The sequence below is a fragment of the Propithecus coquereli genome, unplaced genomic scaffold (assembly GCF_000956105.1).
Source record: "Propithecus coquereli isolate 6110/MARCELLA unplaced genomic scaffold, Pcoq_1.0 Scaffold27, whole genome shotgun sequence".
Classification (NCBI taxonomy): domain Eukaryota; kingdom Metazoa; phylum Chordata; class Mammalia; order Primates; family Indriidae; genus Propithecus; species Propithecus coquereli.
Window position 1 is genome coordinate 3251781 of NW_012148285.1, and position 23586 is coordinate 3275366.

General features: G+C 59.0%; 1 protein-coding gene across 1 annotated transcript in view; it reads right to left on the reverse strand.

The window, feature by feature from the left end:
* The window catches only part of PPL (periplakin), a 42045-nt gene extending 21889 nt beyond the window's left edge, over positions 1-20156 (reverse strand). Inside the window, exons 1-2 of the mRNA XM_012647810.1 lie at positions 20049-20156; positions 1377-1476 (exon numbers count right to left, since the gene is read on the reverse strand). Coding sequence (XP_012503264.1) covers positions 1377-1476; positions 20049-20110 — 162 coding nt within the window. The 5' untranslated portion in view covers positions 20111-20156. The remainder of the gene's footprint in view (positions 1-1376; positions 1477-20048) is intronic.
* Positions 20157-23586: the final 3430 nt, after the last annotated feature.

Here is a 23586-nt window from a genome sequence, read left to right on the forward strand (position 1 = left end):
CTCCCTCCCTCTCCCTCCTTCTCCCTCCTTCTCCCTCCCTCTCTCTCCCTCCCTCCCTCTCTCACACACAGACACACACCAAAATGCTAACAGCTGACACCTCTGGTGATGATTCTCCACGATTCTACTTTGTTATACTTGTTTATCTGTCCTGAAATGTTTGTACTGAACACACATTACTTTTGTTAGAAGGAAAAAGGAGACACACCCCAAAAAGCTGCGTTTCATTTAGGAAAGAGGAAAACACTGCCCCAGGGGCCCCGAGAGAGGAGAATGATGACAAGTGACAAGAGGCACTGAGGAGGGGGCAGGGGGGACCCAGGCAGGAGGAAGGGGCCCCTGGGGGCAGTTGGTGACCAGGAACAGACGTCCCACTTGCCCCCACACCACACTGCATCTCCCACCCCCGGCAGGCCAATGCCCGCCCTCCCCCTGGGGTCTCTGCGCTGTGGGGACAGGCCCTGGGGGGTGGACACCTGGGCCAGCAGAGGCGGCTGGGAGGGAAGAGCAGCCTGGGCTGGGCCTGGGGACAGCAGGAGGGTGGGCAGACTTGACCCCCCTCATGACCTCTCCACCTCAGCCCTTCACTTCTCTGACCCCCCAGGGCAGGGATGCCAGAGAAAATACAGATGGCTCAGTTACCTTTGAATTTCAGATAAACGACAAAAACTTTTGTACCATAAGAATATCCCAAATAGCATGTGCGACATTCTGATTCTCGAACGTTATTTGTGTCCTGAAACACCAACGTCACTGGACGTCCTGTACTAGACTCGCTAAATCTGCCAACCCCACCTCCAGGCTGCTCCTGGGACCATCTCTGTCACCATCTCTAGTCACCCCCGCCCCTTTCCGAACCTTGGCTCCTCCAAGTACAAAACGGGCACCAGGCTGGGGCTGGCGGGGGTTGGAGACAGGGTCCTCATCTCAGCAGCACGTGGCGGGCAGGTACAGAGGCCTCCCACCGTCTAATCCGCAGGAGAACCTAAGGCTGGGGCAGCTGTCATCCCCGTGTTACAGAACCGGGAACCACGCACGGGGAGTGACCTGCCCAGCTCTGTCCTCTCTCTCCTGCAGGGAGGGCGGAGGGAGGCCTGACCCGTGCTACAGCCGCCTGAGCATTGAGAACGACACTGATGATGCTACGGAGCCCTGCACCCCGCCTGCATCCTCTCACCAAATTCCAGCCCGTACCGCTAGACGCCAGGAGCACCCTCCCCCACGCTGTGCCAACCAAAGCGTCTCCAGATGGGCCCTCGTGTTCCCTGCGGGGCAGAATTGCCCCTGGATGAGAACCACTGATTCCGACATGCCCCTCGTCCTGGGTGGGGCTGGCAGCACAGGGGCGCCCCGGGGTGGGCGTGGGGGCCACTCACACTCTGCATCTTGGCCTCCGTGTCCACGATGTTCTTCTCCACCTGGTCGGCATTCTTCTGCAGCTGCTCGATCAGCTCCGACAGCTCCTTGTTCGAGATGCTGTGGGCGGAAGCCGAGGGCAGGTGGGCCGAGGGGCCGGGGGCTACGACCCCACCGGTATCCCCTCCTCCCAGACTGGGCCCGGCCCAGGCTCTGAGCGGGACCTGCCCACCTGGCCTTCCAGGAAGCTCAGCTGACCCCACAGGGTGACGTCGCTAAAGCCACCGAGACAAGACCCGGGGGGGTGTCAGCCCCAACTTGGGTCATTCGGTCTAACGCGTCTATTTTGCCATGTTGGCAAAGCACGACGTCTCTCTAAAACCGAGATGTAGTTCACATACCATAAAATTCACCCATATAAAGTACACGCGGAGGTGGGCAAGCGTCACCACTATCCAATCCCAGACATTTTACTGTCCCCACACCCCACACCCAAGAGCAGTCACTCTCTATCCCCCGTCCCCGCCCAGCCCCTGGCCACCGCCCGTCTGCTTTCTGTCTCTGCAACCCGCCCATTCTGGACGTTTCACAGCAATGGAATCAGCGTGCGTGGCCTTCGCGTCTGGCCGCTTCACTCGCACAGGGTTTTCAAGGTCCGTCCGCGCGTAGCACCTGTCGGCACCTCCTTCCTTTTCGTGGCCGAATACCATTCCCTCCCGCAGACGGCCGCGTGCCGTGTCCCGGTCCCACGGCGGGAGGACGTTCGTGCCTTTACGGATCACATGCCGGGAGCACTTGTGAGCCAGTTCTCGTTCGAGCCCCCTTATTCTTAATTACCTGATATTTGTCTTTCAACCTACTCACTTTTTACAGGTAAGTGAATGTGCTTACAAAGGTAACTTGCTGTCCCCATCGTGAACAGAAAACCAGAAGTCCCCTCTACACGAAGTAGCCGCCGGAATACGCTCCACGGAAACAGACCAGGGTTTAGGTGACGGCTGGACGCGGTGGCCCCGGGGCTGCGGGAGCTGCGCCGGCACCAGGCTGAGCCCCTCCCCCATGGTCTCAGAGACCTGAAAGCGGGGCGGCTCTCCCCTTCGGGGTTTCTGTGTTCTTCTGTCACCCCTGTCTGCCGCCCCCGCGCCCCAGAATCACATCACAGACTACTCCGGGAAACACTGTCATGGTGGCTAAGACTTTGGCTCTGGAATCAGCTGTGGGTTCAAATCTTGACTCTAATCAGCCACTTGCTGGCTGTGTGACGTGGCCAAACTGCTTTGCCTCTCTGTGCCCTGCCCCTTGGTCAGATGGGAGAGAGGAACAGCACCTTTCCCAGGGGTCGGGGCGGGGTGCTACAAATGGGAGTGAGGGCTGCCAGCAAGGGGCTGCCACGGAGCCGGGCACGCAGTGAGCTCCACAAAGCCTTGTGATGACAGTTGTTAAGGAGCCCTAGAGATCAGCCCCCAGCTCTGCCTGGTTGTCTTTAAACTAAGGAAGAAGCAGAGACCAGAGAGGGAAAGCAACATGGTCAGTGCTACCCAGCCAGCCAGCGACGGTCAAGATTAGTTCCTTATCCTCCCAGTCTCCACTGAAGACCCTTTTGCGTGACTCCACAGCAGAGCCTGAGCAGCTAAGCACCCAGGAGTTTCATTCCACCTGTACTCATTAAACACCTGCTGTGTGCCAGGCCCAGCACCTCACACAGACACAGCCTCACCCTCCGAGAGTTCACCCCACAGGCCCAGAGGAAGTCAGCATTTATGGAAATAGTCACAGGACGGAGGCAGGCGTGGGGGCTGCAGATGCCCAGAGATACCTCCTGACCGCTGGACGGGGCTGTGGTGGTCAGTGAGGGCTTCCTGGAGGAGGCAGTGGCAGCTGGGGTTTTGGGTTCCCCGGACAAAAGTCTCCACTGAGGAGAGGCCACGAGAGACAGGCAGATCCTGGTGCTAGGAGGGCCAGGAAAATCACATGAGCCAACGTATAGCAACGACAACCATCACGGTGGCAGTATGAGCTAATGTTTACTTTCTACGTGCCTGGCTCCTCTCTCATTCCTGACAACCCTCATTATGACCCTGTGAGGTAGGTGTTAGCGTGGCGGGTAATTGTATTATTATCTCCACTTTATAGATGTGGAAACCGAGGATCAGAGAGATTAAGTAACTTTCCCAAAGTCACACAGTAATTAGATGGCAGAGCCAGGTCTCCAACCTGGGCAGGCCCTGGAGTCCAGGCCCTTAACGACTCCATGTGACAATCTCGCAGGGCTCCCGGCACATAGTAGATACTTAACAGATTAATTTAAAGTGCCAAGTGCCCCAAACCGCAACAGGATGCCACTTTCCACCTATTGCAAGGCCATAAAAAAAGGGCAAATAACAATCGTTGACAAGGACGTGGAGCAACGGGAACGCCTGTGCCTTGCTGGCGGGAATGTGAGACGTGCACAGCTGTGGAAAACGGTCTGGCAGGTCCTCGGAAGGTCAAGCACTTGCCGTGTAGCCCAGCAATCCCGCCCCTCGGAATCAGCCCAGGAGCAATGAAACCCGCGTCCGCACAGAACTTACACGAAACGCTCGTAGCAGCATCGCGCGTGGTAGCCCCGAAGCGGAAACAACCCGAACGGCCACCAACTGATGGATAAACAAAATGTGCTCTATCTGGGTCATCCGACCAAAAAAAGCGACGCAGCACTGACACGCACTACCACGCGGGGGACCTGGAGAACACCGCCTGAAGGTGAAGCCAGGCGCGGAAGGCCCCACGCCGCGTGTGTCGCTCCTCGTACGCGAACCCACGGAAGCAGGAAGCAGACGCGTGGCTGCCGGGGCCGGGGAGGACGCGGGGAGCGACTGCGGTGGCTACAGGGTTTCTTTCTGGGGTGACGAGAATCTTCTAAAATCGATTATGGCGACGGATGCGCAACTCTGTGAATATGTTAATGCTAAAAGCCAAGGAATTGTACACTTTAAATAAAAGAATTAGACGGTGTGTGAATTATATTGCAATAAAGTTGTTACCAAAAAAAAAATGGCAAATGCCGTTTATAATTCGTAGGGGTTTGTTTCTTCCTCCCTCACCCTCCAGTCGGGTCCTGCCTTTTTTTGGTCCTGTCTTCCAAGGAGGCTGGGCCACCTCCGGGGAACTCCCAGTCGCTGGGAAGATGCTGGTTAACGCTCACAGAGGGCAGACTGTGTGTCCGGCCCGGTGCTGCCCAAGTCACATGTATATTAGCCCACGAATCCCACCACCCTCTAAAGTTAGTGGCATTGTTCCCCCCATTTTATAGATGGGGAAACTGAGGTACAAAGTGATTCGATAACTTGGCCGCAGTCCTGTTGCCAGAAAGCAGGGCAGAGCTGAGATTCGAATCCAGACTGCCGGAGGCAGTGCCAGCACCTCGCCCTTTGGGTTTGGGGTTCCAAATGAGAGGCCCCCCTGTTGTCCAGCTGGCCACAGGAGCTGACCACGTGTCCCTGGGAGAGCCACAGAGCCCATGCCAGGAGTGCAGGAATGTGGGTGGGTCGGGAGCATGCAGGGAGGGGGACACGTCCCAGGAGCGCTGGGAACTGGCCGGGCTAGTCCAGCTTTTCATCTCGCTAATGAGCCGCGCTGGGGGCGGCCAGACGTGGCACCCCTGGGCCCAGCCCTGCTGATGGAGGCCGAGATACAGTCCTTCCCCACAACCCTCACCCCAGCCCTGTCCCACCCACTGAGCCAGGACCGGTGCACCCCCAGCCACCCGCCCCAGTAAAGGGAAGGTGCCCGGGTGCCCGCTGAGAGGACACACCCAGCTCTCGCTCTCCTTCCTCAGAAGGCAACACGGATGCGAGTGCTGAGGGCAGTGGCCATCTGGCCCCGCCTGCTTGTCACCCAATGAGCAAACCTGGTGAAGGGAAGGCATCACCCAAGGTCACTCGGGTGACAGCCCGAGTAGGAGAAAGACTCCAACATCTGTAGCCAGCCAGGGTTCAAATTCTGACCTGAGCAGTGAGACCCTGAGGAACTACTTTACGTTTCTGAGCCTCAGTTTCATCATCTGTAAAATGGGAGTAATAAGTCTTACCTAGTTAAGCGTGTTGGGCAGGGGGGAGGTAGGATCAGGGTCTTCTGCAAACGCCTGAATCAAGTTTCAAAGACAACTTTGGGGTTCGAAGACTGAGCTGGAGGTTTAGAGCAGCATCTGGGACCCCCAAAGCAGCTTCAAGATCATTTCTGCTCTGGATAAGAGTGGGGTATCCACGGCTATTTCACCAGCGCCTAAAACCGCCTGGCACGTGGGAGGCACTCAACAAACACTTATTAAAGGCAGGCATGTGAATGGCCTGGCACAGGGCAGGGGCTCCGTCCACGGTAACGATGACCACTCGGCCATGCAATGCAGGTTCATTGCGCTTTTACTCCCGAGGGGGTGGCTTTCATCACGAGACTCAGCCTTTACACTCCCCGCTGACCGGCACGGGGCTCTGCCTGTGGGTCCCCTTTCTCTCCCAGGGGCCCCCCGCTTGCCTGTGGCACTTGGTCCTATAAAATAGGTTCCTTCTGGAAAACAGGCACTGCACAGTGGAGAAGAGACCAAGGTTAACAGCCCAGGGCTGAGACGCATCGGCGTCAAGGACCTCCATGCACACTGCAGGACACAGGGCTCCTTCCGCGGGACCGTCCCAGTAACGCAAAGCCCCCATCCCACCAGCAGAAGCCGCAGGCAAAGCCAGACTGCAGATGCTCTGCAGAAGTGTCAAGGTCGTGAAAGACAAGGACAGACCGAGGAACTGCCACAGACCAGAGGAAACGGATGAGACGTGAGAACTAAATGCAACGAGGGATACCGGGTAGGATCTGGGGACAGAAAAGGACCTTAGGGGGAAACTGGAGAAATGAGAAAAAAGTTTACTTTAAAAGGGGGGGGTCCTTCCAGGATCCTGGGTTTTCCAGCAAATGCTGACAGGAGCTGACGCCTCTCGGTGGTGGGACACATTCAGGACGCCCACCGTGGACAGACGGGAGGAAGTGGGGTGCTAGGGCCTGACAGAAGCCCTTACCCTGGCCCAAGACCCCTCCTCCTGCTGATGGGGCGGGGGTGGGTGGGGACCCAGGTCTCAGCTGGCCCAGAAATGGCCCCAAGCCTAGGCCAGGCTGTGGGTCAGGGGCTGCTTGCAGGGTGGGTTTTGCAAGCCCAGTGGGTCACCTCAAGCAGACTGAGGCCGTTTCTCCCACAAATCAGCCCTTGCCTCCTTCTCCTAGTGCAAGGAGGGAAACATGGGGCCCAGGCCGGCTGGGGGGCTGCCTGGCACCTCCCCGGGGCTCCGGGGATGGGTCTGGGGATATTCTCGGGGAACAGATAAGGGCTTCCTGGGTCTGAGCCCACAGGCTTGAGCCTAGAACGGGCGCTTCTGCACGTCCTAGGATGTACACAGAGCGGAGGGACTGCCGGGAAGGGGCCTGGGAGCCCCAAACAGCCCCAGGTGCCCCTGGTCTGTCACCGGGAATTAGAGCATCGACAGCCACAGCCGACCTGCTTTAGAGGTGGCAACTCGCAGCTGGGAACTCAGAGGCTCTGAAAGGCAGCTGCGGAGTGCAAAGGTAGGATTTGAACCCACAGCTGTGTGGTGCCCAGGCGTGGCCCAGGACAGCCATGGTCTGGTCAGAGGGCCAGCAGGGATGCCCATCAGAGAAGCCGGGGACGGAGCTGGCACCCCGCTCACCCACACGCCATCGACGCATCATGTGGACAGAGGAGGAGAGCATGGGTGTCTTGGGGACCCTCGCTCCCCACCCCACTGGCCACTCTTCCTGCCTCAGCTGTGTGGGTGCCACTGTCTTCTCCGGTAGCCAGCAGGGCAGCATGATCCAGGGATTAAGCACCCAGAGCAAGTCCCACGGCTTGGGGTCAAACCCTGACTCTGCTCTTACCAAGCTATAAATGACTTAGCCTCTCCAAGTCTCAGTTTCCCCGGCTGTAAAATGGGAGTCACCGTAGCACACACACCGCAGGGCTGGGGCGCGGTTAGCTGAGAGTGCAGGTATGGGGGACTGTCTCGTGTCTGGGATACAAGGGAGCCGGGCTCTGCCTCGACCTGGGTTCACCCTCCAGGGATTTGGGCTCCTTTTAAGGAGCTGATAAAAGCCAGCGACTGAGGCCTGAAGTCAGAATCCGCTGGTACCAGGGAGCTAAAAGCGGCCCTGGGCCAGCCACACCATTCCTGCTGATGCTGGCCAAGCCGGGGCACGCTCTTGTTCCACCTTGCAGATGTCGCCTTGCTCGGATGCAGGGAATTCGCAAGCAACCTCGATATTTGGAAGCGTCTCCTCCAGCTTCTGCAAGGAGAGGCTGGGGCACGCACACGGGCGATTAGCCTGTCGGGAGGACGCGGGGTCCCAGGCCTGGGCGGGGATAAATGCACGGCCCGTTTCAGCTGTCTTGGGTTCGGGCTCGGGAGCAGGGTCGGAAGGTTTGGGGGTTTGGAGGGTACGGGGTGTTTCCGCTGCTCCGTCCGCAGGAGGGAAACCGCAGAAGGGGAGGGCCAGGAGGACTCGTCTACCCGGTCGATCCAGCAGAACCCGAGAACTGTCCCAGATCCCGGCCTCCCCTCCACTGGCTCCACCTGGGAACAGATGCCCTGTGTATCCCCCTCCCACTGTCCCTACGGCCGCTACCTTGGTCAAGGTCACCCCCGCTCACCTGGACCAAGGCAACAACCGTCTGCTGTCTATTCCGAGAGCACAGGTGAGGTTTAGGCTGGACGACGGTGCCATGAGGTCGCACTGCAGGAGGATCTAAGAGTCGGAGAGACCTGCTCCCTGGCCTCCTGCCCCTCCGGAGACACCCAGACCCTCCCAGGACACCATGAACGGCCAGCCTCCAGCCAGCAGTGACCCGGGACGGGGGCTGCCTGTGTGGGGGTGGCTTCGAGAGCCACCCTTCCACTCTACCTGTCAAGCACGTGGCACCACGTGGCCCATTCTCCTATCTTGCTTACAGGGGGGAAACTGAGGCAGCCTGGCACAGAGGCGAGAACAAGACTGTGTTGTCACTCTAACCTGGGTGTGGTAGGATCCTCAGCCTCTGTGCCTCAGTTTCCTCGTCGGTGAGACAAAGAACTGATCCCACCGCAGAGGGTGGAGACCATTCAAGATGACCCTGTAAATTACAGCACTTTGGGTGTGGCGGTCACACCGTGAGGATTAGGACGGCTGGTTTTTATCCTCCTCGTCACTGGAGTGCAGGGGCTCTGCCAGGGCGGGGGTCTTTGCCGGCTGTCCACTGTCATGTCCGTGGCACCCAGCACAGAGCTCACCCCGTCGACAGCGGGACGAATGGCTGCCGGCTGTGTGGGCGCGGCGCGCACGGCTTCACCTGTCTCGGCCTTAATTTCCTCATCCGTAAACGGAGTCCCCGCATCTGCTCACCGTGTAACAAACAGAAAGATGCATTCGCTAGGTAGGAAACGTCCCCAAGGGGGCGGGGATGCCACGCTGCTTTGCATGCTAGGCCAGCGCCATCCAACAGAAATGGAGCTCGGGCCACATGTGTAATTAAAATTTTTCATGTGGCTACATGAAAAGAGTAAAAAGAAACAGGTGAACTTAATGTTTGTATTTTATGTAACCTAATGTATGCAAAATATTATCAATCTGACAGGTAGTTAATAGAACATTATAAATGAGCTATTTTGCGTTCTTTTTGTACAAAGTCTTCAAAACCTGCCGCACGGCCAGACTTGCACCACAGCTCGGCTGTTCTGAGCACGTCTCCTGTGGCTGGTGGTTGTGACACAGGGTGGCGTGACTCCCAGTGGTTTGGGGGCCCACTGTCCCGCTCAGCTCTAAGCCCGCAGTGACTGCAGCTCATCAGTTCTGCTATGATAAAGTCGATCGGCTCTTGGAGCATCTTCCTGTCTCACTCAGTGCCTGGCACCTGGGGACGTGTAAGAAATGCTCATCCCCTCTCCCTGCCGCTCCCCCACCAGGCCGTACCTGGCCAGACGCCTGGCCCAGGGTCCTTCCCTGGCTGTCTGATTCCAAAACCATCCAAGGCTGCCAGCTGGGCCCAGTGGAGCATGGTGCCTGGGGGTCGAGCGCCCAGCACGAAACCACGGCCCTCCCGCACGCCCCTCCCTGGGCCCCCAGAGCTGCAGCGGCCATTCCCATGGCCTGTGGGCAGAGCTGGGGCACTTGGCTTGCTCCCAGCCGGCCCCTCCTCCAGGCTGGGGAAACAGCCTCTCCCCTGAGCGGCCAACCCAGGAACAGAGCACAGCCCAGCAGCAACAGAGAGGCACATTCCTGCCATCGCCTCCACCTGGCTGTCCCTGCCGTCCAGAACTGCTCTGTCCCCGTGCTGGGTCGAAGCCCAGCCTGCACTCTCTTTCTGTGCGTATAGATGGGCCCCAGCAGGCTCGGTGCTCCCCGCCCGGCCAGGGGCACCAGCTCTTGACTGTCTGTGGTTTCTCCCTTTTGGGGTTAATTCTGTCTCCGTGGGCGTGTATGTGGGGGTGCAGCCGTGCCGGAATGTCTGGAACGCACAGGAGTGCACACCTCTCGCCAGGAATTGGCCTCACCTCTCCCAGAGCAGGGGCCTGGCCTCCTGCCAGCCACAGGCATCCTCTTCTGCTGCCCTGCCTGCCTCTAGGGCTGGCCTGGGCCTCAGCGGCTCCCTGGAGACCTCTGGGTCTGGTGGGAGGCACACCTCAGGTGACATGTAGCCTCCCACCTTCTTTATTTTTTTTTGTTGTTGTTGAGACAGAGTCTCACTCTGTTGCCAGGGCTAGAGTGCCATGGCTTCAGCCTAGCTCACAGCAACCTCAAACTCCTGGGCTCAAGTGATCCTTCTGCCTCAGCCTCCCGAGTAGCTGGTACTACAGGCATGCGTCACCATGCCCAGCTAATTTTTTTTCTATGTATGTATTTTTAGTTGTCCAGATAATTTCTTTCTATTTTTAGTAGAGACGGGGTCTTGCTCTTGCTCAGGCTGGTCTCGAACTCCTGACCTTGAGCAATCCACCCGCCTCAGCCTCCCAGAGTGCTAGGATTACAGGCGTGAGCCACCGCGCCCGGCCCCCCCACCTTCTTTAAACACTGCCTGGTTCCTGGAATGTCTGTCCTGGCCCTGACACAAAGGCTGCACACAGTAGGCAGTTTCCTGCACACTCAAGAAACAATCACTGAATAGTAACAGCACTGAGAGCACCTACTGGGTGCCCACGGCCTGCTGGACCCTTTTGTGCGTCATCCGTTGAAATCTCATAGCTCTAAGGGTGGCGGGTAGGTGCCCTTACAATTATTAGGGCTTTTTCTTAATCCTATCTAAGAAACTCTGATGTTCCCATGTTCCAGGTGAAGATAACTGAGGCTCAGAGGGGTTAAGAAACCTGTCTGAGGTTGCAGAGCTGGGAAGTAGTGGTGCCAGGATTCGAACCCAAGCAGCCAGTCTTCAAAGCCACCTCGTCAGTATACGAGGAACGTCAATGCCAATCGACACCCACCCCACCACGGAGAAAGGAACGAGAGACATCGGTGAGACAGGACGATGGGGAGAGGCATCCGCCACCCGGGGGAGGCAGAGTGATCCACATCTTGCTGGCATCTTCGTCAGTACAATTAATCCCAGGGTTTGGGTAATAATCGGTGGTGGGAAACTGAGGCTGAGTCATTCTCCTAAGGTGCCACCACAAGGGACTCCCAGCCTGTCCCTCTGAACAGGCCTTTCAGGTGGCAGGAACCACCAGCAAGGACTGAACACCTTCCTGGCCACACCCTACCCCAGCGCCTGACACAGTTTCCGTCTCTGGTCCCCGTAACAACCCGTCGCGGGAGGTACTGTCAGAGCTCCCACTGCGGATGAGGAGGCCGAGCCTGAGGGAGGAGCGGCAACTTGCTCCGAGTCACAGGCTTAGGAAAGGTCTATGCTGGGAACTGCTGCGGCCCAGCCAGGTACCTTCTAGATAATCAGTAATTGCCAAATAAATTTCTAACCCCACCTCCCAACTCCCTGTCATCTCTTGGCCCCTCTTATAGGCCCTGGTGACAGGCCCTTCTCCAGTAACAAGCCTCTAGAGATACAAATTGTTGACATGCTATAAATGTCTGCTCAGTTTAACACGTATTTACGGAGCCCCAAGCTTATGCAAGGCCTGGAATTAAGGGCGACAGAAGCCTCCCTGCCACCCAAAGATGAGTAACTCCCTACTGTCCAGAAGTTTATAGGCTAATAGGTAGAGTTAAGAAAAACACTCCAATGACTATAATTGCAAAGATTCTAGATCACCTAGGTCAGGGTATTTTCACCCACTCTTTCCCATTCAGGCCTTATAACCTAACTTGAATTGTGAAAATGTAACTGAAACCAGTAAAAAGTGGGAAAAGAGAAAAAAAGAAACAAAGGACATGCACGGTAACCAGGAAAATATGGTAGAGTAGATCCAAACACGTCAACATTACAATAAACATGAATGAGTTAATCTTGTCTATTAAAAGATGAAAGGCTGTCAGGTGACAAAACAATAAGTAACACCTCCACCCCCAGCTATATGCCATTCACAGGACACACACCCGAAACTAAATGATAGAGGAAGATTAAGAATAAAAGACCCACCAGGCAACTGGCACAGAAATGGGAAAGCATGGTCCACGTACCTCTAAGACAAGACGGAGTGAAGCAATCGGCGTAACTATGTGGTTCCCAGAGGACCGATGTCTGGCCCCCACCCCCAGAGATTTTCACTTCATTGGTCTTAGGGCTCGGACAGCAGGTTTAAAGCTTCCCAGGTGATTCCAATGTACAGCCAGGGCTGAGAACGAGGAACTGAACCCCAGCAGTGGTTAAAGGGGAGTAGGAGGAGGAAGAATCCCTAGATCTCTCCAGGAAGGAAGTCCTATGAGAAAGCAGTACACAGGAGGTGTCCAATAAATTCCAGATTGATTGGTCAATTGGCTGATACTCTCCCTGCCGGAAACTTCTGTGGTAATTAGACAGTAAATCCCCCCACACCCAGCTATTAATCTTGGGGAAATAGATCCTAAGATGAGAGGGTTGCTGGGGTAGTAATTCCAGGTCTGGGGCCTGATCCGTTTCCGCTCAGGGAAGGCCACCCTACCTCCAGGCCTCTGGCGGGGCCTTGGTCTCTGTGTCAGGTGAGTGCTTTGAGGCTCTCGTGACAGACACACCGGAGTTCAAGCCGTTTCAGGGCACCAAGGCAGTCTTGAAGATTTTTGCAAGATTTAAACAGAGCTCAAGCCAACCTTGGTGTCCACCCCATTGGGGATTAGGACATCACTCTGGGTTCAAGACAGGCGGACAAGGACTATCAGCCTACATTATTCAAGCACCTACTACGTGCCTGATGCTTTACACACATCCTCTCATCCACAATCCTACATACTTCCAATGTGCAGATCCAAAACAGGTCTTCCACCACTTTTTATTGAGCACCTACTATGTGCTAGGACCGTTCTCGGGGGACAGGAGTTTCCACACCAGTGATAAAGAAAGAAGCCCAGAGTGGGACAGAAATGTGGCCAATCTCCCAGCTGACAAGTGGCAGAGCCGGCTCTGGAGGGTGAGTCTGCAGCTTGAAGCCCAGGCCTTCTGTTCCTCCCCCTGGGCCCTCGGTCCCTGCCCCTGGGCTTCAGCCTCCCCCTCAGTAATGTGAGGGTCTGCTTGCACACTTTACAGTTGGGAGGCGTCAATCTCCTATCTGGGGCAGCAGGGTTGAGGCCCCCTCTGGTCTTGGTGGCACAAACTCAGAATCCTTCCTCAGCCTTCAACTGGAAGTAAAACGTCCCCACAGTCGAGATGGAGAGGTGGAAACCCTAAAAGGTATAAACCTGAAATCCAAGCCCAGGCAGCCGGGCGGCAAAGAATTCTGCAAGTTCTGTGTCTCCTGTAGCCCTGCGGCCTTCCGGGCTCAGGCAGTGGCGGAGCCGCTGCCAAGGGCTGAGCAGCAGCTCGGTGTGTGTTTGTCTTACTTATGAGACGTGCACAACCCGCTGCCTGGGCAGGGACGGGCGGGGCGGCCAGCACGCCTGGGTTAGAGCAGCGGGGACTCTCTGGGCTTTGCTGGGAAAGAAAGGTGAGGTCGAACCTATCTCAGACAGACACCTAATCACAAGTCAGGGGGACTGTTCCAAGCTGGAGCCCGACCTCAGGCCCTCCTGTGTCCATATCTTCCCCCGTGCGCCACCCCCGACGTGGAGGAGAGTCTCCCTTTGTGACTCCCCCTCTGGAACCTGCCGGCTGCCCTGCATTCTCGCTCCCCAGGCCGGGGCCCTCTCCCCTTCCTCCCCAGACTCTGAGACCCAGGACTCTGGGCTTCCTTCTGAGCTCTCACCCACGCCGCCCTCTGCTAGTTCTCCTCCTCCATCCCCCTCACTTAACAAAACTTGAAAAGTCATGATCTACTCAAACACACAGAAAACTCCTGAAAAGAATTAGGCCGGGCGTGGTGGCTCACGCCTGTAATCCCAGCACTTTGGGAGGCTGAGGCAGGAGGATCACTTGAGCTCAGGGGTTCAAGACCAGCCTGGGCAATATCGAGACCCCGTCTCTGTAAAAAAATAAATAAATAAATTAGCCAGGCATGGTGGCACCTGTAGTCCCAGCTACTCGGGAGGCTGGGGCAGGAGGATCGCTTGAGCCCAGGAGTTGGAGGCTGCAGTGAGCTGTGATGACGTCACTGTACTCCAGCCTGGCTGATAGAGCTTCTCAAAAAAAAAAAAAAAATCAGCCACCCCTGTGCCGACCACCAGGATTTAGCTGAAGTTCTCGCGTTGCCATGTTTGCTGCAGGTTTTCTTTCTAAAGGAATAAAGTGCTGTTGCGCGTGACGCTTTTAGCCCTTTCCTCACGTATACAGTTTTAGACTTACCGGTTTCTTCCTAAGCCTGTCTTATACTCTCGGCACACGCGTGTCTGCATCCGGGCGCGGTGTTGGAACTGCTCTGGTATGTTCTTTAAAGTGCGTCTGTACAAACAACCTCTTTGCAGTCTTCGTCACCTTGCTTTATCCACTCGACGTGATGCTTTCTCAGGGTGTGTCTACACACGTGTGTGTCTGTGTGTGTGTACATACGTCCCTGTCTCATTCCTGCCCTGTGTTGTTTGTCCAGCCACCTCCTGGGGGTCTTGGGCTGGCTAAGACCACCCTCTCCGCTTCCTGAGGCCCATCCGGGGTCAGAGGTCAGGGCCATGCTCCGCACTCCCCAAGCCCTCTGCCCCTATCTCAGCACTTGTCACCCTGCACTGTCCCCGGCTATTTACTCAGCCTGCTTGCCACCCACTGTCCTGCACACAGAAGGTGACTGAGTGGGGACGGGGCAAGGGGGCAACCTGCTCAGGCCTTGCATTGCTTTCCACCCATCTGCCCCCGCCTGCTGGGCTCCACTGGCTATGGGGGTGCGCAGGCCAGTGTGGGCTCCCTCGAGATGCTCAGGGAGGGGGAGAGTCTTAGCCCCCCATGGCTCACCCCACTCATTCATTCAGCACATGTGCTGGGGACACATGTGCAGCCACATTTGGGCACTACAGAGTCACATGGCTGCTGAGATAAGAGCCACAGAGGAGAAGGTGAGACAGTAGGTGGATCCGCCCCAGCAGAGGTTGGGCAGGGCTTCCCAGAGGAACCAGGGGCGAGCCTGGAAGCGGGGTGGGAAGAGCATCCTGGCAGGAGGGGTGGATGGGCACAGGCTGGGCAGCCAGATGCAGCCTGGAGACCGGAGGGTGACAGGCATGTCTCCACATTGTGCAGGGCAGCGGCTCCCAGGGCCTCAGAGCACAGGGAGGTCTGGGGTGGGGGTTAGGCAGCTGGGGGTATGGTCAGACTTGTACGTTGTAAGGAGCTCCCTGGCTGCCGAGGGGAGAAGGGTGGCATCAGGGCAGAAGCAGGAACCATGAAGAGGCTGCTGCAGGTGTCCAGGTGAGAGGGCTGGTGGCCCGCGGGGCTGCTGGCTCTGGAGGCGGGGAGAAGTGGGGGTCCATTTAAAGAGGAAGAGGCAGGGCTGGGACCTGAAGAGAGGCAGAAAGGGGCCCCAGGCGGCCTCCACAGGCTCAGGAGGCTACGGCACAGCAACCCGCCAAGGCGGAGAGAACAAAGACCAGAGCCCATTTCTGTCCTCGGGCTCAAGACAGGCCGGGGCAGGCCGGCCGGTGGGGTGGTGGGTGGTGCCAGCAGCACCTCACATGGCCCTGCCTGGCAGGTACGTGCTGGGAAGGCCGGGTTCTCCTCCCCTGACAAGGAGCCTGCCCCAGCCCCCATGTCCTCTTGATGTCTCCCCTACCTTAGGGTGTTGCCCAAGGGGTGTGAACTGAGCTACGCCTCTCCCTTCAGACTCCCTCTCCCCAGAGATCACCCCTGAAATGCTGCCATCGGCTCCGTCCTGAATCTCACTCATTAGGTCTCATTCCTCTGCCAAGAGAACCAGGCGAGGGGGTAGGGGAAGCAGGTGGAAAGGGTTGCTGAGGGTGGAGGTGGAGCACACCAAAGCTAACATGTGACTCCGCCATCTGGCCTGGGGCAGTCCCTGGACATAGCTGCCCCCAGCCCCAGGTACGGATGGGGAGGCCTATTTCCCACCCCAGGGGCCCTGGACCCCACCATCAGCCATGTGTGAGCCATGAGCACAAGGTGAATGAATGCCTTTGCTCTGGGCCTCAGTGTTACCCTCGCTGAAATGGGACACCACTGCCTGCCTGGCACGCACTGTCAGAATGGGTGGCTGTAAAGTCCACGGCCGTGCTGGGCACAGCACGTAGGTGCTGGAGAGACGGCCAGTGGCTCACCCCAGGCCAAGTCACCCATACGGCCGGGGGTGGATGGGCTTTGCTGACGGGGCCCCTGCCAAATCGCTCCAGCTTTCCAGCTGCCCCTGGTCAGTGGGCGCGTGAGTGTCTGCTCGAGTCAGCTGCCTGCTCAGCAACGGGCTTAGCGGCGTGTGACACTCACAGGGGCTGCTAGATTTCCCGAGCGCTTGCTCTGAGCTGGGTCCTGGGCTGGGCCCTGCCCGTGCATTGCCCCACTCGACCCAGCCCGCAGCCTCGCCGGCTGGGGTTGCTGTCACCACCCCATCTCACAGATGAAGAAACTGAGGCGCAGAGACCTGCCCAAGGTCACGCAGCGCAGGAGAGGCAGAGCTGGGGCCTGAACTCACGCCTGGCTGACGTCACACACTGTGCCCCAGGAGGCTCCGGGCAGGGATGTTCCCCTTTCAGCGGCACTGCCCCCCAAGGCCTGGCCCTGCCTCCCACGCAGGATTCCGCATTAGGGCTGGGCCAGTCTTTCAAGACCCTGCCTGGGTGAGGCCAGGCTGTTGGGTATTGACTGGGACCCGGGTCTGGGTGGAGGGGCGAGATTAGTCCCATTTTGCAGATGGGGAAGCTGAGGCTCGGCAAGGCCAAGTTTCTTTCTCAAAACCAAACAGGTAAAATTCAGTCCGATTCCGGAGCTGGATCTTAACCACCCCATGATGGGTCAGACACTTCCCCTGGGAAGTCCCTCTCACCTCCCAGGACCTCTGCCGGGAGCTATCCCCTCAAGCCAGTCACAGAGCACCGAACGGTCAGGCTAGAGACCTGACCTCTGTTCCGTTGTTCCGCCCGGCCCCGCCGCCCTGACAGTCACGCAGCCACACGTGTATTTAAGCTCGAGTCCGGCTTCCCTCTCTGCTGTGATCGACAGTGACTCAAGTGCAGGGATGATGCACCTACATCCCCTGCGAGCGGTGGCCCTGCAGTCGCGCAGTGCACAGCCTGTCCACCGGGACACCCGGCTCGATCCGCGCACACAGCACGTGCCTTGTCCACACTTGCTCGGGAACTGTCATCATCATAGCTGCTGTGACACTGAGGCCCCCTATTGTTCTTAACCCTGTCCCCGTGTTGTTTCATTTAATCCTCGGCCAACATCACCAGGCAGGCACGGTGCTTACCCCACTCTACAAGTGAGAAAACAGGCTCAGAGAGGCCAAGCCGCTCCCTCCAAGGTTGCACAGCCAGGAGGGTGGGAGCAAGTTTTCTCCAGGGCCTCTCTGCTGGGCTGGACACGCCCTTGGTGACCTGCAGCACCAGGCCTGAATCTGTCATTAGTTCAGGTGTGAACACCGGCTCCCACGCCTGTCATTAGGAACCCGGGCGAAGGAGCAACGGGGTTCACACCCCGTCCCAGCCCTCCCCAGTTTCAGCTCCTGAAAGGCTGACAAGCTGGGAGGGGCGACCTCTCCACGAGGCCCTCCAACCACAGATCCACACTTTGCAGTCCAAAGCCCTGACCGCCCAGGTGTGAGGGTCACAACTCCGGCTCCTGGGTCCCCTGGATGGGCTTGGGACAGCGATCTCACCCTCATGTGGGCACTTCCTGTGTGCTGGGCCCTGCTCCTGCCAGCAGCCCCACACGCGAGACACTTATCACCACCCCAGCTTTGCAGACAAGGACAATGAGGTTCCACGCGTGTGGCGAGCCAGGATCGGAAGCACGGTGTCCTGCTTTCAGGGTTGGAGCTCCCACCCACCTCGCCGGGCCGAATCTCGCCGGCAGCCCCGTTCTCCCCCATGAAAGAGGCCCCCAGAAAACTCAGGGTGAAAGAATAATATGGGGGCCAGTTCCCTGTGACCAGCGGTCACAGCTTAGAGCAGCTGGGCATCAGGCGGTGCCCACGAGACACTTGCTGAGAGGATGGGCACAGGGCTGCCATCCCCCCCCCCACAATCCAGCCCAGGGATTAGTTCCAACTGAGGGGAAGGGGCAGAGGGAGACCACGCAGGGACACACCTGCCACCTACTCGGGCTGTGACTGTGCTCCTTCTTAGTGCTGGGGTGACAAAGCCCAAAGGAAGGGCCTTTCACCCATCCTGGGAAGAGAACCAGGAAGGCTTCCTGGAGAAAGAGACCTCTAAGCTCAGACCTGCGACCACTGGCTGACAACCAACGACAAAGAGTGGCTGCCTTGGGCCAGGAGTACAGAGAGGGGCAGGAGGGGGCAGGACCCCATGTCTGCACCCCACAGGCCTTCAGAGGCCTGGCAGCTGTAAAGGATGGGTAGTCTTCCCTCCACCAGCTTGTCTGGGCTCATTACAAGCTTTTGTTAGGTCCAAGCCCTGGCCTTGGGGGTCGGAGCTGGTGGAGGGGGCGGAGGCAGAGGGCAGGGCGAGGCCTGGCCCATCTCCTGGTGTGTGCAGGGCTGGATGGGTCTAAGCCTTGGTTGGGGGGAGGACAGTCTGTGGCTGGCACGGAGCATCTGATTGTGCAATGCCTGAGGGAACAGGGCAGGGACTGGATGGGACCCCGGCTGGGTCTGAGAGCCAGCCAGCTGGACAGCTGCGGAGGAGCAGCACGCAGGGCCCTGCCCAGTCTCTGGGGCTGTGGGAGACGGGGAGGGGTGGGTTGGAGGACTCTCCAAGGGGGCGGGGGATTGCCTCTGAGCTTGTAGCAGCCCAGATGGGCGATGTGGGGAGGGTGGGATCGCAGGGCGGTGAGTTTCTGAAGGCGCAGGCGCAGGGGAATGCAGCGCCCATCGCAGCCTGCTCGTGCCCGGCCGCCTGCACCTGCCTGTCGGCCCGAGTGGACTGCAGGTTGGGGGTCTGGGTGAGGCTTCTCTTGGCTCCATGGGGGCCTGGGGAGGGCATGAGGAGCCGCTCAACGGCACAGGGGCCCCCAGTGAGAGGGGCTTGGGGCAAAACTCCCAGCTAGGTGGGCCAGGTTCCCCCACCTGCCTTAAGCCTCTTGTAGGGAGAAGTTGGCAAAATGCTCCCCCACCCCCTGCCGGGGACCCCCATTCTATTTTCCGTGGGGAGGCAAGGAAGGGGCCAAAGTCCTGCCCCCTCCCTCAATCTCAGCATCTCCACCAGGCTCCCCCAAACCGGTTATTAAGTGAATACATCAGGCTTATCAAAACGGACGTGGGCTGCCTCTCAACGCAAACACATCGAGACATGTCATTCCCTTCCTAGGCCGCCCTGGGAACCCGCGGCGGAGACGCGCCAGTTTCGGGGCTGGGGTGAGGGAGGGAGCCACACCCCTGAGAAATCGTCCTGCGAGGAGGCGGCCCCGACGCCGCCCAGCCTCAGCTCGGAACCGGCGTGGCTGCGCCCTGGGGGCCCCGGGGGAGCCTCAGCCTGTGCCCCCACCCGATCCCGCGCCCACCAGGGCGTCCGGGCACCGCTCTGGGTCGCGGGCTGGCAGGTGCCGGGAAGTGCTGCGGCAGGTGGCCGCCCCCCGCCCCTCTCCTCTCGCCTCCACGACTCCGGGAGCACCTGCGCGCTCTCGGACGCGCTGGGGAGCCCCCACGCCCAGCTCCATTTCCCTGCCCCGTGCGCCCCTGGCTCCCCGCAGCGCCCCCGCCTTGGGTGTAGTTTCCTCCGGACACTCCGCCCTGGCATCCCGGTGGCGATTCTTGGCGCGGGAGCGGCCCTGGGACACAGAGGAGCCCCGTACCCCAGCTCAGTTGCCCATCCCCTAGGCCCCCAAGGCGGGGCTCCCCGGGCTCCTGGAGTCCCCGATGCCACACATCGTGCCCCCCTCGGCGCCCCCACCAGTCCCTTCCCCACCCGGGCGGTGCTTCCCAGCTCAAGGGTGGCTTTGGCCCGGCGTTCCCGCGCTCGGGGCTCAGTACCCCGCGCCCGGCCGCGGGCGGCCCCGGGCGGTGTCCCCCGGGCGCCAGGGCTTCCCGAGGGCGTCCGGAGCGGGCCGTGCGGCGCCTCCTCACCTCCGGGTCTGCACCGAGGGGCTGTATTTGCCTTTGTTTCTCTTCTTGAAAAGCGAGTTCATGGTGGAGCTCGGGGGTGCGGGCTGGGGCGGCGGCGCAGGTGAGCGAGCGGTGGCGCGGGGACCCCGAGTGCGGCTGGGCCGCGGCGCCCGGTCACTACTGGCGGGAGGCGGGGCGCCCGTCCGCCACTGGCTCTGCGGCCGCGCCCGCGAAGGTGGCGCTTACCTTCCCGAGGAGGGGCCACCGCGCGGGCGGGGCTTCAGGGCGGGGCGGGCGCGGGGGTTGGGGGACACGGGATCTGGGCCCGACACCGCCCCCGCAGCCTGGCGACGAGACACTGGGCGCTGGGTGGCACGGGGGAGCGAAGGCCACCTATGGGAGCGCACGCAACCCCACCTCCCCGCCGCCTGGCACGCCTCCCGGCCGGGCCTTCACCTGGCTCCGCGCTGCTCTCGGCGCTCCTGCTTAGCAGACGCCAGCTGGGCCCGGCCAGGTGCGCCCTATGCGTCCCAGCGCCCTGGGCAGCTGGTGAATTGCACTCAGGTGGGAGCAGTGTGGATGACGCTTGAGAGAGGCCTTTGGAGTGCGCCGGCCTGAGTTCAAACCCACCGCCCCCGCTGGGCAGCCGAGGCTCCTCAGCAAGGTGTTTTCGGGCTCCCAGCCTGTTTTCTTCTTTGTCAAACCGTGGCAACCACTGCCCCCACCCTGTCCCAAAGGGTTGCGCGGTGATTCCTGCAGCTAACTCAGGGCGCTGCGCACCGTGCCCCGGCACAAACGCAGGAAGCTCGCTGTAGCTATTGGCCTGGCATCTGGGGTGGACAAAAACCCTTTGAAACTTTAGTCACTCCCAGCCCTGGCACTAGAGAAATACTTCGTAGCTGGTCATAAAAGTTGCTCGATTCCAGTTCAGAATAGCCGCGTTGCACAATTCTGCCAGCATGTCCCCAGTGGACCGCGTGCCAGGGGAGGAGGCTGCAGCTGGACAGAGAAACTGAGCCTGGCGGAGAGCCCGCGTGGGGCCCACGGCTGGGCGCGGCCCGTGCCACTCTGGAGGGGGCCCGGGTCCGAGGCAGCTGGGGAGGAGCCCACAGTCTGGGGGGGTCTCTGGAAGGCCACGAGCGAGATGCTTTGTGGTCAAAGGGCTATTAGGACTCAGGGAGTGGTAAGGTCTGCCAGCCGGCGGGGAGGACAGGAGCCTCTCACCAGCGTCCTGAGTTCTGGATTCAAGTTCAGCTGTCTGAGCCTTCAGGCCTGTGTCCTCCCCACTTGCTTTTTTATTTATAAAATAAGGAATTTAGTGAGGAGTTGATCTTCAAGAGCTTTTCCTGCCCAAGACTTCAGAGCATCTCAGGACACCCTGCCACTGAAGGACTGCAGTTTCCAAGTGTCACGGGGACTCTAGGAAAACCTTATTCTTAACAGGGGCTCTGTGGACGGGCTTAAAGGGTTCGATTCTCCCCACAGCTGCTTTCGGAATGTGCCTCACCCTCGTGCGCATTGCTCTGGGGGAGGGGCTCTTGCTCAACGAGTCACTCATTCACCAGACGTTTCCCACGGCTCTCCCAGCCTTGGTGTCCAGGCTTTGCTGCGGAACACTGATAAGAAGAGAGAAAAAACAAGAAACTGAAAAAGGCCTTTCTCTCGGGGAGCTTTCAGTCTTATGCGGGAGTGGGGAGGGAACACATATTAATAAAAACCAAAACACTCAAGTTACCTTTTCAAAGGGGTCTGGAGACCCGTACAGGAGAAAGACGCCGGGAGAGGCAGTGGCTCTGAGGTTGTGCGTGAGTTTGTAAATTGCAGAGTCTGGGCCCCTGGAGCCCTTGAAGTCTTGACTGGGGAGTCTGGGGGGTCGGCCGGGAATCTGAACCTTGGACAAGTCACCCTGGTGGTGTGAGATCTCACTGTGAGTAGCCCCCTGAGCAGAGCTTCCCACCAAGCCCAGTCCCCAGCTGGTCCTGCTGGGGTCCTCTCGGGCGCTGCCCGCTGGCAGGCAAGGGCTCGAGCAGTTCCCTCTTCCAAAAGCGACTTCCCTTCCTGTGTCTGAGGGCACAGAAGGAACGCTCCCTCCAGCCAGGTGAATGGGGAGCAGGCGTCAGAGAGGAGCCAGGGTCTCAGAACACAGGTGTGGCGGGGCACCTGGGACCTGCAGAAGCAGGAATTCTACACCGAGCTGGCTCACCTGCACAGACCCCTCCACACGCCCCAGGTGGGACACGGAGAGGGGCTCCCTGGGAATCTTGTTGGTCCCCCTGCTCTCGCCTCTGCTCTATCTCTGCCTGAACAGCGTCTCCCACTCCTTCCCTGTTGCCTTTCCCTGCGGGTGGGCTGCCAGTGGGCGTGCAGTGTGCATTCGGGATGTTCAGGGCAGCAGTGTCGATAACAAGGAAACAAACAACCTGTTGCCCATCAGGAGAGAGTTGGTTAAATAACTCAGGGCGCATCCACACTGGGGAAGATCCTGCAGCTGGAAAAGAGGCAGATGTGGAAAGCCATACATAGACCACACACACAGCGGAGCACCAGAGGCAAAGTGTGAAAGGAGGGCATAGGACACTCTGCTTGTGTTAGAGAGAGAGTGGGGGTGGAGAGAAAGAGAATATACATGTGTGTAACGTGCTTGCATATGCACAGAAAGCTTCTGGAAGGATACATGAGAAACTGCTGCGTCCTCTCAGGAAGGGGGGAAATCATCTCTGAGCCTCGGTTTTCCTCATCTGTGGAATGGGTGCAAGCGTAGCATCAGCTTCACAGGGTGAGATCCTGTGTGTTAAGCACTTGACACGTCCCCTGGCGGTTAGTGAGGGCTTAACAGAGAGGAGGGGGTTATGTCGGTCGCTGGAGGCTGCATGTTTGTGGGTCTGAGGGGTACAAGTCCTGAGATCATGGGAGCTCCAAACAATGTTCAAATTCTGGACTTCTCCGAACTGCCAGATCCCCTTTGGAAGGGTTCCAGATCCATAATTCCTAGTAAGTGAAAGGCGGTTTTGGGGAGGGACCTGGACCAGAGACCCCCAGGTCAGGCAGGCTTGCAGCTCAGCTTCTGAGAAACAATGAGGGCATGAATAATAGTACTGCCAGATCTTACGGACTGAGGGTGACTCAGGTGCCAGGCACCGTGGAAAGTGCCCAACACGCCTTGGCTGATCGACTCTGCCCAGCAGCCCTCACGGGGTGAAGGAGGTCCTGCTCCCTGCCTGGGAGGTGGCCTCTCTCTTGTCTTATTTTCCCGCCCTGAGAGGCACAGTGCGCAGCTGGGCTGCTGCCAGCGCCTGAGTCCTCAGACCCCCGCCCCCTCCACCCTCTAGAGCTCTCACTCGCGGCTCTGGCTGGAGCGGCTGGGCCTGGGCCTGGCTCCCGCTGACTCAGCTGGGCCTGGCTCAGGGGTGGTGGGGAGAATTAGCAGATTTAGGAGGAATCCGAGTGGTGCTTCACCACCCCTCCCCTCTCTGTGCTCTAAAAGCTGGGCTGGGAGCTGGTGTGTGCACGTGTGTGCACACGTGTGCAACACACACGTCTGTGGGCAGGCCGGATGCGG